General features: G+C 39.7%; 1 protein-coding gene across 1 annotated transcript in view; it reads right to left on the bottom strand.

Annotated features, from left to right (window-relative positions):
- Window positions 1-14,782, bottom strand: part of PCLO (piccolo presynaptic cytomatrix protein) — a 612,599-nt gene that overhangs the window by 226,297 nt on the left and 371,520 nt on the right. The window contains exons 7-8 of the mRNA XM_075064425.1: window positions 11,246-13,451; window positions 2,657-2,793 (exon numbers count right to left, since the gene is read on the bottom strand). Coding sequence (XP_074920526.1) covers window positions 2,657-2,793; window positions 11,246-13,451 — 2,343 coding nt within the window. The remainder of the gene's footprint in view (window positions 1-2,656; window positions 2,794-11,245; window positions 13,452-14,782) is intronic.

Here is a 14,782-nt window from a genome sequence, read left to right as displayed (position 1 = left end):
GAGGCCTTATCAGCGCAGAGTAGAGTGGAAGAATTACTTCTAATATCTTGCTTACAACTCTCCTGCTAATACATCCCAGAATGATGTTAGCTTTTTCTTGTGTGTGTGTGGCAATAGTGTCACACCGTTGACTCATATTTAGCTTGTGATCCACTCTAACTCCAAGATCCCTTTCTGCAGTCCTCCTTTCTAGGCAGTAATTTTCTTTTTTGTCTGTATGAAAGTGATTGTTTCTTCCTAAGTGGACTAACTTTGCATTTGTCCTTATTGAATTTCATTCTATATACTACAGACCATTTCTCCAGGTTGTCCAGATCATTTTGAATTTTAATCCTATCCTCCAACTCCTCCCAGAATGGTATCTTTAAAAGTGTACTTTCTATGCCATTATCTAAATCATTGATGAAGATATTGAACAGAACTGGATCCAGGAACGATCCCTACAGAATCTGACTTGATAATTATCCTTCCTTTAATCTCTGGTTAAGGGACAGCATGCTGATGAAGGTGCCTTGAAGAGCTGGTTGGAATTTTGTGGGGAAGAAGAGGTACATAGCTCTACAGAAAATTTTGACAGAAATCAAAATCTTATTCTCATCTAAATTTTTAGCAGAAAATTTCAATTTTCCATTAAAAACTGAACACAAATATTTTTGGCCATTTTTTTTTTAACTTTTTTTAAAAAAAAAGGCATTTTCCACCAAAAAATTCCAAAACAACATTTTGACAATTTTTGGACCTGCTCTACTATCCTGTATCTTATATGAGATGAAAAACCAAGGATAAGATTATAGAGGGATTGGTATGATGAGATTGCTTACAATGGGATATGGCCTATCCACAACTCGTATTAGCTAATATCGCCAACGACTGTAGGTGGGACACTAGATGGGAAGACTTCGAGTTATTTCAGATAATTCTTTCCCAGGTGTCTGGCTGGTGGTTCTTACCCACCTGCTCAGGGTCTAACTGATCACCATATTTGGGATTGGGACAGAATTTTCACCCAAGTCAGACTGGCAGAGACCCTGGGTTTTTTCCATCCTCTTCAGCAGTGTAGGGAGTGGATCACTTGTTGGTTTGAACTAGAGTGAACAGTGGATTCTCTGTAATTACAGTCTTTTAAATCAAGATTTGAAGATTTCAGTAACTCAGCCAGAGGTTATGGCTCTATTACAGGAGTGGGTGCGTGAGATTCTGTGGCCTGTGATGTGCAGGAGGTCAGACTAGATGATCATGATAGTCCCTTCTGGCTTTAGACTTTATGAGACCTAGCTATTGTTGCTATTAACAACCCTATGGGACTACTGAAAAGTATAAAAGCTATAGGATTTTAAACACTGGGCATATCTTTCACCTCTGCCTATGAAGGAGAGTCCAATATAATGTTAACTCTTGTCCTGGACAGAAACAATTCTACAAATGTGTGTGTGTGACAGAGGGAGTCTAAGTTGACACTGGGATGTTGCAATGGCCAAACACAGTCATATATATTCCAAAATAACCCATGTTTCTCAATGGGATTATAGGAGGTAGGTGTATATATATATTGGTCAATGCTATTTATAGATCTAGGACCTCTAAAATCCCAATTGTCCTTCAGCAGATCTGGCCTGCAGGGTGAATTCTACTGAATAACATTGATGTCCTATAAAAAAAGACCCTTTCTTCCAGCAGGACAGGTGAAATTTCAATGCTTCAGCAAAATGTAGTCTGGACTGGGCAAACTCTAGGCTGGAGAACAGGCAAAAGAGAAAAAACATATATAGTGTCCTTTATTCATATGAAGTGATTGAATTAATACATAAATTTACTCATGAAGAGCCATTCTGCCATCAAACTGCACCTAAAACTCTCACTGACCTGGACAGGAGTTCTGTAGGTGGGAGGATAGCAGAACATGCCCTTTAGCTAAGGAATTAACAGTGGCATATTAACTAATATGTTAGTTTGTGTATAGTTAGCTTGTTTGTAATTCTGCCTTCATTTGCACCCATGTCATACCACTGGAGACATGACAGAATCTGAATAAGTGTGTATGATAGTCAAAGTAGCAAGTGAAACATATAGGGATCTACTGATGACGTTTAAACCTCAGTGATGCTAATGGGATATATGATGGTGAACTAGACCCCAAAGTGAGCAAGTTTAAAACACTTTGATCGATGTGTTTTTCTTGTATCTCAGTATAATGAACAGCCCAAATTCTTACCCATTACCTGACAGCAATCCCATTGATTTGTTCAGTGTTTCATTATTGAGCTACAGGGATTACACCCATTTAACATAACAGAATTCAGTTCCATTCATAACAACACCTCAAAGTAAATCCAGCCCTGTTCCTAAGACCATTAAAAAGCAGAGTCTTAAATCTGGTTGAGTTAAAGTCAATAATGTACAATTGGACTAGACTGAATCATTCTGTGTGGGTGTATCCGCTGCCCATGCAATTCCATGTGAGCAGATTAATTCTACCAAAAATTGTTTAAGGACAAAACTAATCCTAAAGAATAGGGATCATAAATAATACTGATGGTCTCCCAAGCTGCTTAAAATGTAGCTGGATTTTGATAAATCTGGTGGCCCACATATTACAGGATAGGATGATTTAACAAGCTTTTTACAGAACATCCACAAAACTATAGACACATCTTACTTGATCTTGATGTTGACTTGGTGGTCTGGAATGGGATAACTTCTCTTGCAGTTTTCTGTCAAAGTCATGTCCATTCTCCAGACGAGACTCCCTGGGCTTGTCAAACCAATCTGTCTCTTCACGGCGGAGATGATAGGCTTTGAAAACCAAGGACATGTCAAATGTTCTGACGCAGAGTGGAGAGAAGGGCAACAGTTTGGTGCACACAGCAAACAAGCACAGTGATTATTAATTGGCCATGCAGCTCAAGCAAACTTAAGGCAAAGCTGAAGACAGACTAACTCAAGTAAAATAAGTAGTAAGTGGCAGAGAAGACAAGAATGAGATCCCATCTGTGTTACAACTGACTATGGATATTTAATATCAAGAAAAAAACCAAATAAGTATTGAGTGCCATAACCACTTTCCTCTCTCTGGGTGCTTAGAAATACACTGCAGATTTCACACATTTCTGAGGGTTTGTCAACACTTAAAATGCTACAGTGGCACAACTGCGCTGTTGCAGCTGCTCCACTGTAGTGCTTCAGTGTAGACACTACCTACGCCGACAGGAGGGGTTCTCCCTTTGGAGTAGATAATCCACCTCCCTGCAGTAGCTAGGTTGAAAGAAGAATTGTTCTGTCGATTTTAGTGCTGTCTACACAGGAATTTTTCACACCCCTGACCAACATTCTTAAATCAATCTAATTTTCTAATGTATACTAGGCCTGAGATGTAGCTGAACTTTTATGAATCAATAGTTATAGCAGTGACTCCTTAAAAGACTGCGTCAAAGGACATCTGTATGCTCAAGTTTTTTTGGAGAGCCACTGCAAATTATTCTATGAAAATGGAGTCTGCTTAACTAAACCATTGTTCATCCCAAAACACAGACTGAAAAGGAAGAAAAGCTCACTTTATAACATGGTGGAGAAATGCTGCAGGAATTCTCATTTTAAATCCCATTCACTGGGTCTAGCTGTACAACTTTGTTTATACATTATGAATGTTTCTTGTACACAGAATGCCAGTCAGGCTTTACAGTGTGCAAGAAAAGCAGGATGGAACCGTACGGGTCTGATTCTCCTTTCATTTAAACCAGTTTTACACTTCTGTAAACCCATTAGGCAAGAATCTCAGCCAGTGTAAATAAGCATTGCTTCACTGAAGTCAAATGAACTGTGATGATCGATTTGGTCAGTTCCTTCTGATCTGCACCAGTGAGAAATCAGGAGCTATAAGTTAAATACTATTTTTATTATACAACATGCAGATTTTCTTCTGCACGCTCACATAAAACAAGATAAACTGTAGCTAATTAGAATCCCATGGAACATCTGAATTTCATGTTAGAATAATCATCATACATTTAGCACTGGAAAAAGACATTATTTTAGAAAAATCACCAGGAAATTACAAAACTAAAATAAGGTCAGCTGTTTCTATAGTAACAAGAGTAAATGCAGTTGTTCAATGCCACAAAAGGAAAGTAAAAATGCAAAACATAGTGTATTTTTTCTATTTCTAATTCTTTAGTAAATATGACTTGAATGGCTTACAGAAGTTTGAAAATAAAATCACTGCAACATTTTAGTATAACAGAAAGTTATAAATGTGTGTTATTTCCCAAACACAAAAGGGAAAGGCTAGCTATATATAAACGGATCTTTTAAGGCACATTACATATGAAGTTAAAAACATTATAAATACGTTTAAATACTTAAATACCTTAACATCTTTAGGACAAATGTATTTTGGAACAAATAAAGAGGTCAATTTTTATCCTGTATGTGCACAGATCCCTATTGTTAAACTGTTTGACAACATTATTTATCCAGTAGACCAGCATGGATATAATAAAATGAGATAACAAATGTTGATGTTTGTCCAGATAGTGATTAACGGCTTCTAATGAGTCATTATAATCTATTATGTAAATATTCCATAGTTCACAGATTTGCTGCAAATGGCTGATTGACTGCATTTATCAGGCTGCTCTATAACTCAGTTCATAATGAAACTCCTGATCAAATTTTCTGCTTAAAAACCAAAGGTCCTGTTCTGATCCAAGATACTAATTCTTAATACCACAATCTGTTTCATCATTTAATCAGGAGAAACCCTGAAACAGAGTCTCTTTCAAACAGTTAAAATAATCTTTGCTGGCCTTCTCCCTTCAGAAAGCTAGTGTGCTTGTGGAATTCCACATGAAGGCTTATAGATCAAGCTGTGTTTCAGTCAAAGCTGTCATGAATTCTATAATTTTTTCAAGTTTAAAGGAAACTATTGTGAACTTTTTGTTTGATTATTTGGGTATTTTGCACATGGTTGGGTGGGTTGACTGGAGTTGGGAATTTCACTGAGAATCTTGAGAGCAGCCATTTTAAACCCTTGGCTGCGTAAGAAGTTATGGCCCTGATCCTGCAAAAGAGAGCACACAGACTGACTACTGCACCTGTACAGAGTCCCATTGAAGTCAATGGGGTTCTATGCCAGTAAAGCAGTCCCCCTCTCACACTGTTAATTGCGTGATCAGGCTTTATGTAAGAGTGACCTCAGTAAAACCAACATGGCATCAAAAAATGAGATCACTCAACGGTCAGTAACTGCTTTAATTTCTCCAGTTTCTTCCTCTCCCAGGATATTTTTTGTTAGTGGATTGAAAAAATAAAATTGAGATTCATGGTGAGCTTATAAAGAACAGCAATGGCAGCATGGAGGTGTCTACAAAGAGAAGGCGTGTCATAAACAGATGGTTAAGGGTTAATGTCTCTTTTACCTGTAAAGGGTTAAGAAGTTCAGTAAACCTGGCTGACACCTGACCAGAGGACCAATAGGGGGACAAGATACTTTCAAATCTTGGTGGAGGGAAGTCTTTGTTTGTGCTCTTTGTTTTGTTCTTTTTTCGCTCTTGGTACATCCAGGCTCTCCAAATCTTTCTGAATCAGTCTCTCATGTTTCAAACTTGTAAGTAATTAGCCAGGCAAGGCATGTTAGTCTTATGTTTGTTTTCTCAACTTGTAAATGTTTCTTTTCGCTGGAAAGATTTTACCTCTGTTTGCTGTAACTTTGAATCTAAGGCTAGGGGGGGCCCCTCTGGTCTATAGGAATCTGATTACCCTGTAAAGCATTTTCCATCCTGATTTTACAGAGATGATTTTTATCTTTTTTTCTTTAATTAAAAGCTTTATTTTTTTTTAAGAATCTAATTGATTTTTCCTTGTTTTAAGATCCAAGGGGATTGGGTCTGGACTCACCAGGGATTGGTGGGGGGAAAGGAAGGGGGATGGTTAATTCTTCCTTGTTTTAAGATCCAAGGGGTTTGGATCTGTGTTCACCAGGGAATTGGTGAAGGCTCTCAAGGCTGCCCAGAGGAGGGGAAAGTTATGGGGGAACAAAAAGTGCCCCAGACACTGAAATTCTGGGTGGTGGCAGTGTCACCAGATCTAAGCTAGTAATTAAGCTTAGAAGGGTCCATGCAGGCCCCCCACATTTGTACCCTAAAGTTCAGAGTGGGGAAAAAAAACCTTGAAAAGGCCTTTTATGGCCTATGTGTAACAAAGCATGTCAGCATGTGTCCACCTAAGCAAACCCAGAACCTTCAGGACCACAAGCCTCCTGTATTTGCAGCCACTAAGCAGAAGTCCTTTATCCTCAATGGGGAAAAATCAGTAGAGGGAGACAAGATCATATGCTCTAAACCAGTGAGGCATAGTAAACATCAGTGTTCATCTCAGACTTTTGGAATTTCCTCATATCTGAATGGTAGGTTTACCAAATTTACCATAGGATTAACACTAATAGCCTCATATTTAAAGAGGTGAAATCTCTCTGAGAAGGGAATCATTAGGATTTAAATTCTCAGAGGTAACCAATAGGAACTACTCATGTTAATCAAATTAAACAATGTTTGCAGGATTGGAGCCTTAATATTTTCATATATATTTAATAAACTATGGGATATAATCAATGTCTGGCAGATTTGGGCCAAAAAAAGATAAAATCTAAGGTTTTATGGAGGTCAGGGCAATGATTTTATGTTTTATAGAGGTCAGGACATAACATTTCTTGGCTACTCATTGTAATTTAACTTTACCTGATCAAAACATTTGCAGTTGTACTAAAATTAGGAAACTTCCGTGAGCTCTTTAGCAAGAACACAATTGCTCCATGACACAAATATCTATAGATGGTCTGTATAGATGTAACATAGTGCATGGCCGACAAAGCAGTGTAGGAATTATTCAAAATTAAAAAAAATATTACAAAGAAGGGAGTTTTCAACATTATGGTGTATGTGAGAGGAAATAATTTGATAATTTTAGCTAATTTAGGGCCAATATTTGAAAAAAAAAAAAGTTTAAAATTAGTCTTCTAAATTCATAGCTAGGCACCTAAAGAAGTAATCTGATTTTTGAAAGTGCTAAGCACCCACTGATTTCAGTGCCCACTGTTGAGTGCTTTGCACTTTTGAAAATTATACTTATTTAGGTGTCTAAGTATGAAGTTTGGAGTCCCACTTTATGTACACAATTTAAAAAAAAATATTGATCTAGTGTTTTATGATTTGCTATAATGTGTAAAAATAGCATGACTTTAAAATATATTTGCGTATATTACTCATACAAATGGTCTGGGCTCAGAAATAGCATTTCTACTCCTGTCTGCTACTTGCTACTGCATAGGCATTCCCTATGACTAACAGAAACTCAAACAGACCTCTCTCTTTTTAGGGAGCAAAGATATTTTAAAATCTGTATTCCATATTACTCGTACTGAAAAATTGCCTCTAAGAGAAGAAATGGCAGCTCTCTTTGGCTATGAGAAGAAAAAAAGTCATTTTTACAACTCTGATTAGGACCGACTGGACTAACTGAAATCACATCCATGCAAAGAGACAGATTTTAACAAAATACAAAGTGAGCTCTTTTATATTGGAACTGGTTTCCCTCAGAAGATATGTTGTAATACTCCAAAGTAACTGTCCAAAACACCACACTCTGGGCTTGCTTAGATGAAGAGTTTGGTATGTCCACACTATACAATCCTGAGCCAAATAGGTAGGTAGACTTTTATTCTAGGTGTAGACAAGGGTTAGGTGCGCATCAACCTAGGTTTAAAATCTACAGTACGTTAACTTGCTACACATAAGCTGGCAGTGTGGACTCTGCTACCGCACACTAAAAGTTGCCGCCTACACAGTGACCTGCTTTCGTTTCAAAGTGGAGTAGATGAAAGCGGACTAGCAAACTTTTAGTGAGTGACAGAAGGGTCCACATGGACAGTTGTGTGCAGCACTCTCGTTGCATTGTTAATTTACAGCAGAGCTTGCTACGCAATAACTCTTCTCTGACAACCCTTCTGATTGCACCATAGAGGGTGCTTGTATGGGGTTTTAGCCATTCCTATACAACATTGCATCACTGTTCAAAGGAAAGAGTCTCCTTTCCATCTTTACTTTATGTCCAAGTTGTATGGATTTCCCCATGGCCACCAAGTTATTTGGTTCTGGTTGGTACCCCATATGTCCCATTCATATTTGCACCTAATATCACACCCAGACGTACGCCTATAGTTTCCGCATCCAATCAAAGCATCTGCACATTCCTTCGCTAGCTTCCCCTCAGTCCCATATAAAGTTCGTGCTTCACCACCATTGTGGCCCTCAAACAACTCTGTCATTACCAGCATCTTTGTCCTCACCTCCTCCTATTACTCTTTGTGGTGCCTAGGCCATACCCATGCTGCCCTCCTCAATGCCCTCTGTGTCCTTCTCCCATACTCTTCTTTATGCATTCTCTTCTCTGTGTCCCTTACACTCAGAACTCCCATCTCCTCCTCTCACACAAGCTTCAAACATTTCTTACACAGAGATGACAATCCACCAAAGAGAAGAGCTTTGCCACTGACTTTGAGGGGTGTGGGATTGGGTTGGTCCATCTGCTCTGGAACTCCTTCAAGCCAGGTGCAACACCAAGCACTCAAAAATAAAATCATCATTAATACTCCTGCCTGTGAATGTGCTCCCTTATTGTGCAGGAATAATATATAAGCTGCACAGGAAGTCTTGTGGCTACATGTGATTCCAGAGGGCAACACATCCAAGATTGTCAAGCACCAGTAAGCTAGAAAGTGTCTTCAATAAAAGGATTGGTAGAGAGCCACCTGTTTAACAAGATTTATTTTTGATTGCCTCCAGAGTGGGGGAACCAGATCTTGGATGAGAAAAGCCAGGGCACCTGTCATGGGGGAGAATATGGTTGTACAGAGGATGGGTTTGGTGAGCCATGGGAGGATGAGAATTAAATAGAAGTCCACTACTTCCTTTCCTGTCCCAGGACATTGCTCCTGTTCCTTCCTAGCCACCTTATGGTTTTGACTCTCTGGACCAAGAAGGCTGGGTCAAGGACTTGAATGACAGGGCTCACTGGACAGCTTTAGGAACAGGAGAAGAGGAGAAGCTGGGTGTCAGCATGTGGCAGGCTGGTTGAGGAGTGGTCCTGCTGGTGCACATGCACTTGAGCCAGCTGGCTTTCTATTTAACAATAATTTCTCCCATTCCATTGACTGACAGCTCCCAGTGCTGGCCAATCTGCAAGGCTTTATGAGACATGGGACAAAGTAAAGTTATTTGTAAAAATGAAATGGCCATTGGGATAACCTCAGAAAAAAGGGGCAGCAATTGTTCCCAGGGACATGTGGTCGGCCTAATAATGAATAAGTTGTGAACTGAGTTAGAATAGATCTAAAAAGTATATCAGATTCAGAACCAGAACAAAACCAGCCCTTACATCCTAAGTATTTGTCACAAATAAATAATGTAACTGTAGAGTAGTATTATAAACAACTGTGGTTTTATCCATGATCTGTTTATGTACTACATAATAATAGACGGAAGGCCAATTTTTTATATGGATTGAGGGCCCAATCCCACTCTTTTTAGCTCCAATGCAACTTCAATTAACTTCACTGGAAGGTGCTGAGGTCCTATACAGCCTTATCCTCCATTATGCAGAGCTCATCCTGTGATGAGTTGCGTGCGTTCAGTTCCCATCTTCCTTCATTGGGAATTGAGGGCATCCAGCACAGTAGAGAGATACTCAGCTCTGTGCAGAATCAGGCCCTTAATTATGAAAAGCCTACCTGCCCTGAAATAAAAACTTCAGGGTCAGACCCCAAAATGCACAGAAACTTACAGAAAAATGACTTGCGGCTTCACAGTTTACAATAGTGTGAGATCAAATATAGGGAAAGCAAATGTTATTCATCTTCTAAACCAAAATTTCCCCTTTGAATTCAAAATGATACAGCTTATGAACAAAGGTAAGCAATGCTTTTTCAAAATAATAAATTTGGGTTATGTATAAGTACAGGAAGCAACCACCCCTACTTCATAATCATGCAAATTATTCTTTTGTGGTAATTATTGTCACTTACAAACAATATAGTGCATGCAAAATTTTGGGTTTTTTTTATTGTGCAGTAAATACACACAAGAAAAGTTAACGGAGCACATACACTGAAAAGCAGATGATAACTTAAACGTGAGTTTCACTCACTTTCAGAGTGACTATGATATTTAAACAGTTTTAAAATGTATTAAATTTGACTAGAGTCAAACCAAGTGGATGCATAACTTGCAGTTATTTAGTACTTAACACCAGCTTAATATTCTGCTGTATTTATTTAAACTAAACACTTTTTAATTACACCATTTATAATACATCAGAGAGGTTCCTTTTCACGAACCTAAGTGAGATAAGCTCTTGTGCTTATCTGGCAGAAGTACTGTATAAGGTCCACATAAGACCACCTAAGCTGGTTAATCCATCAATGGAAGTGAAATATTTTAAGCAAGTTTATTGATGAATGAGTTACCTTATGCCATCTAAGCAATAAATTTTCTTACATCATCACAATTCTGAATTCACAGAAGTCCACATGACAAGATATATTTTAACTGACCAGCTTAAGAATATTCATTTGCTATCACATTAAACTCTCTACCATTGTAATATACAGTGCTGACTTTTAGCACATAATACTATTGCTCATAAGGTGTAATTATAATTCTGTGTGCCTCAGGAAGTTGCGTTACTGATTCTTGAGACCCATAATTAACTTTATGCATCCAGTTTTTCTTACAAGATTCAACTGTTTTTAAAACTTTAGGGGCAAGGTCAGCAATTTTTCAAGAGAAACTGTGTAAAAAAAAAAACAAAAACATCCAACAATCAAATTTCAAAGGATGAAACCCCATGTAAGGACTGAAGAGAAGAGTAAATGGGGCACACTTTATATACATATTATTCTATTTATATAACGCAGTTAGAAAAGTAGACACCAACAAATAAAAAGAAAAATGCACATGCAAACCAAAAGGAAACCAAAACAACAACAAATGGCTTGAGCGTACTATTGTATTGAAGCATCATCCAGAATCTGCTTTTAGAGTAAAACAAAAACAAAATTAGAAAAGAGAGAGATACACAAAAGATGCACAAAGGAATAAAAAGAACAAGTCCTTGTAGGATGATAAAAATCAGACGCATGCATAGAAATAAGGATTTGTGTTGTGAGAGTAACATAGCAGTCTGAGGCCTAGTTTACCTTCACTGTCTGACATAGCATGCTGGAAGTCATCCATGATGAAGGCTATATCCCGGTCATACCCGCGAGTCCGTGATTCTTCCCTCATATGTTGCTGGACCTCAGGTAGTGAATGGCTTGATCCAAACTGCTCCCGGGTATCTGCAGATATTGGTGGCAAGGGTCCAGCTGCAGCTCTTGCCATTCCCATTGGCTGACCAACAGGACTTAAAGGGCTCTCTTCCTCTGAGTTCTGTGCTACTATTGGGATTCTTCCCCTGCTTTGGCTAATAGGTAGACTTGTAGGTTTAGTTCTTCCAGAGGGAGCTGCATGACTAAAAGAAATATCTAATGGTTCAGACTCCTGGGCTTTCAGTCTTAAAGAAGAGCTAGAAGAATCTCTTTTTAATGATAAATCAAGTCCATAGACTGAAGAGGGTCTAGATGAGGGCCTTGATCTACTGCCACCACTATAGGACTTGTCAGCTTCATCATGTAATGTGGATCTCATTGTTGGACCTAGTGTGGTTCCAAGGCTGGCTCCAAGGGATGATGTCAGTGTTGGCCCCATAAATTTCTGTTGGTCCGTGATATTTTTTCGGAGGCCAAAAGTGATATCATCCTGAAGAAGCCTTGCCTTGGAGGTGATGCCTCCAAGTGATGAAGTACTAGAAGTCATATAGCTTGAATAGTCAGGCTCAAGGTCTTGACTCTCCTGGATAGGTGAAAACTTTGACAGTTTGGGGTCCATCAAAGCCTTCTTGTGCTTTGACTGCTTTTGGTAGAGGAGGGCTGCTGGGAGCTGCTTGGCCGCTTGTTTCTCAAGTGTGAGCCTGCTGATGCTGTATTTCTCAGATTTGGGAAAATGCCTGTAGCTGGTATCTGCATGATAATACTGAGAAAGGCCAGCAAGGTGATCGAGAGTTTCTGCACCCCTGCGGAACTCCTGCTTGATCTGATGTTTCAGAAGCTTTAGCTCATAAGGATCTTCCATTGGATCTTCATCTGCTTTCACATAAGTATGCAATCTAGAAGAAGTTTGCAGTGGTGCTAGGAAGTCCGTCACTTCCTGTGCTCTTCGGGCTTCGGTGGTTCGAAGAAGTCGATCAGTTTTTGTCAGATCCTTCTCATGGAGGCTAAAAGCAGAGCTCAGTGCTGCCGTTCCCTTTGTAAGCTCTCCTATATCATCCAGCAGCACATAGTTTCGTGGCATGTGATGATGGTCTATATCTGCATAGAATGAATCTGCAGATATGCTTGATATGGGGCTGCTCGCCATGCTGCTTCTCTCATCCAGCCCTATCCTTAAATCCAAGGTATTGTATTTGCTGCCAAGATGGGAAACTGCATAAGTAGTATCAGTGGAAACAGGTGCTATCATAAGAGGCTGATTACGAATCACATCATAGTTTGATGTTATCTTAGGCTCCAAATATAATGTAGTTTGCCTTGGCTTTTGCTGTATCATCATCATTTGTGACGGGAGCTGATACGATGACTGTTGGGTTGGTGGAGGCTGAGCTTGGGGAGTAAAGGACATGGTTGCCACAGGCTGGAAGGCTGACTGGGTTTGATAGGGTGAAACCTGTTGATGATATAAAGTCTGCTGTGGTTGGTAATGTGACTGTTGTGTATACTGAGTTGGTGCTTGTGTAGGGAGAGCAGGAGAAGAATATTGATATTGTGTATAAGGGCTTGTAGGGGGAGCAAACTGAGATTCTGGCTGGGTCTGTGGTGGCATAAATTGATTAAATTCTGTCTGTGGCGCAGTTCGTGGTCTTTCCAAGCCATGCTGGGCTTCCATTCTAGTAGGCCTGGTATTATTAACTTCACTGTCTGACATGTAATCACGTTCTTCTGCTACTCCTTGGAGATAGGCACGTTCTCTCTTTTCTCTTTCCTTTAACAAGGCTTCTTTCCGCCTATTGATGCCCATTTCCAAGTATCGCAGTTTGGCATCTATTTCTTTTTCTTCCTCATCTAGCTCTGCTTGCTTCTTCCTAAGCTTGGCTGACTCTCGTTCTACCAGATCCAATTCCCTGTCTATATCCTGGAGAATTTTAGCTCTGGCCATGGTGTTGGTTCTACAGATCCTTCTGCGTGAAACTGACCCCACAGTAGTGAATGCTGACTGGGTCCCTGTGGTAGCATCTTCTGGAGGTGGGTTGGGTAGAGTCCTCTTTACTTTCTTCTGGGTGCCCGAAGGTATACCTGAAGAACCTTTAGCCTATAATAAAAGAAACAAAACTGAGTCACTATTCTGGAAACTTAAATTCTAATACACTGCAGGCTGGTAAGAACATTTTTTAGCATTGCTTCAGATCTTAAACATATGCTATATCTGCTGTAGAGGAGTTTGAGATATCTGAAAATAGGCAACAGAAAAAGACATACAAGGGTGTATTCAGAGCCTGTTTAGATAAGTCATCTAATTCAAAACAGAGCAGGCACCAAAGAATTGCCACTGATGCTTTACATGGCATTCCAGCCTAGGACTTATTCTTTATTAGTTTAAGGTTCAGAATTGTTCTGTCAGCTCTACTGCAGTCCCACCGAGTTTTTGATTTGCCATTTTATTCTTATACTCCGACACACACTGAGTACCTGTATACACACATACTTATAAAGACACTCCCTCCATACAATATTCTCATGACAACTCTGGGCCAGGTCCTGAGCACATTCTAAGCATCCACAACTCATACTGAAAGTCAGTGGCTGAAGCAGCTCTTTATGGTGCCAACACAACCCATTGTCAGGTGGAGAACTGGAGAAGCTGTGACTAACCCTCCGGAGAGTGGTTGATACTCTGTCCCTATCACTATTGACTGCCTTATCCCCACTGCCTTATCCCCACTGCCAGAGCTCTGTTCTGCACAAGAGGTCAGCAACCCCTGCTTGGCTCCCCTCAAATGTGACCGTCCTTGCAGAAGGAGATTAGTTCCAAAACTGGGGAACTCTTCATGGCATTAGTGGCAGTGGCAGGACGTGATACCAAGAGAGGTCACAGAAGAACCTATATAAATACAAGTGGTGAACTTTTAGTTAATTTTTTTAAAAGCTCCCAGGTCACATTCAAGTGAAGCAGACAGTTTTGCAAATAGGTCTGCTAAGTTACATAGATGCACTGGAAATTTTGCTCTGTCTGTGTCATAAGGTATAAGTCCCAAATCTGAACCTTAGCGTCCAAAATCTGGGTACCTGCAAGAACTCCTCTAAGCTTAATTACCAGCTTAGATCTGATAGGCTGCCACCAATCAAACTCTGAGTGTTTGATGAACTCTGGTATCCCCAAAACCTTCCCTGGGGACCCCCAAGACCCAGATCCCCTGGATCTTAACACAGGGAAAGTAAACTCTTTCCCTCACTAGGGCCACTCCTAGGCTTCCCCTCCCTCTTCCCCAGAGGCAGTACAGATCCACATTCCGTAAATCTAACACAAAGAGATTTCCCCCTCCCTTCGTTCCTCAGCCTTAACCAGAGGAAAAAAAAAGTAATCAGGTCTTAAAAGAAAGCTTTTAATAAAAAGAAAGGAAAAGACATAAAAATGGTCTCTGT

The sequence above is a fragment of the Chelonoidis abingdonii genome, chromosome 1, assembly GCF_003597395.2.
Source record: "Chelonoidis abingdonii isolate Lonesome George chromosome 1, CheloAbing_2.0, whole genome shotgun sequence".
NCBI lineage: Eukaryota > Metazoa > Chordata > Testudines > Testudinidae > Chelonoidis > Chelonoidis abingdonii.
This window is presented reverse-complemented; position numbering and strand designations above follow the sequence as displayed.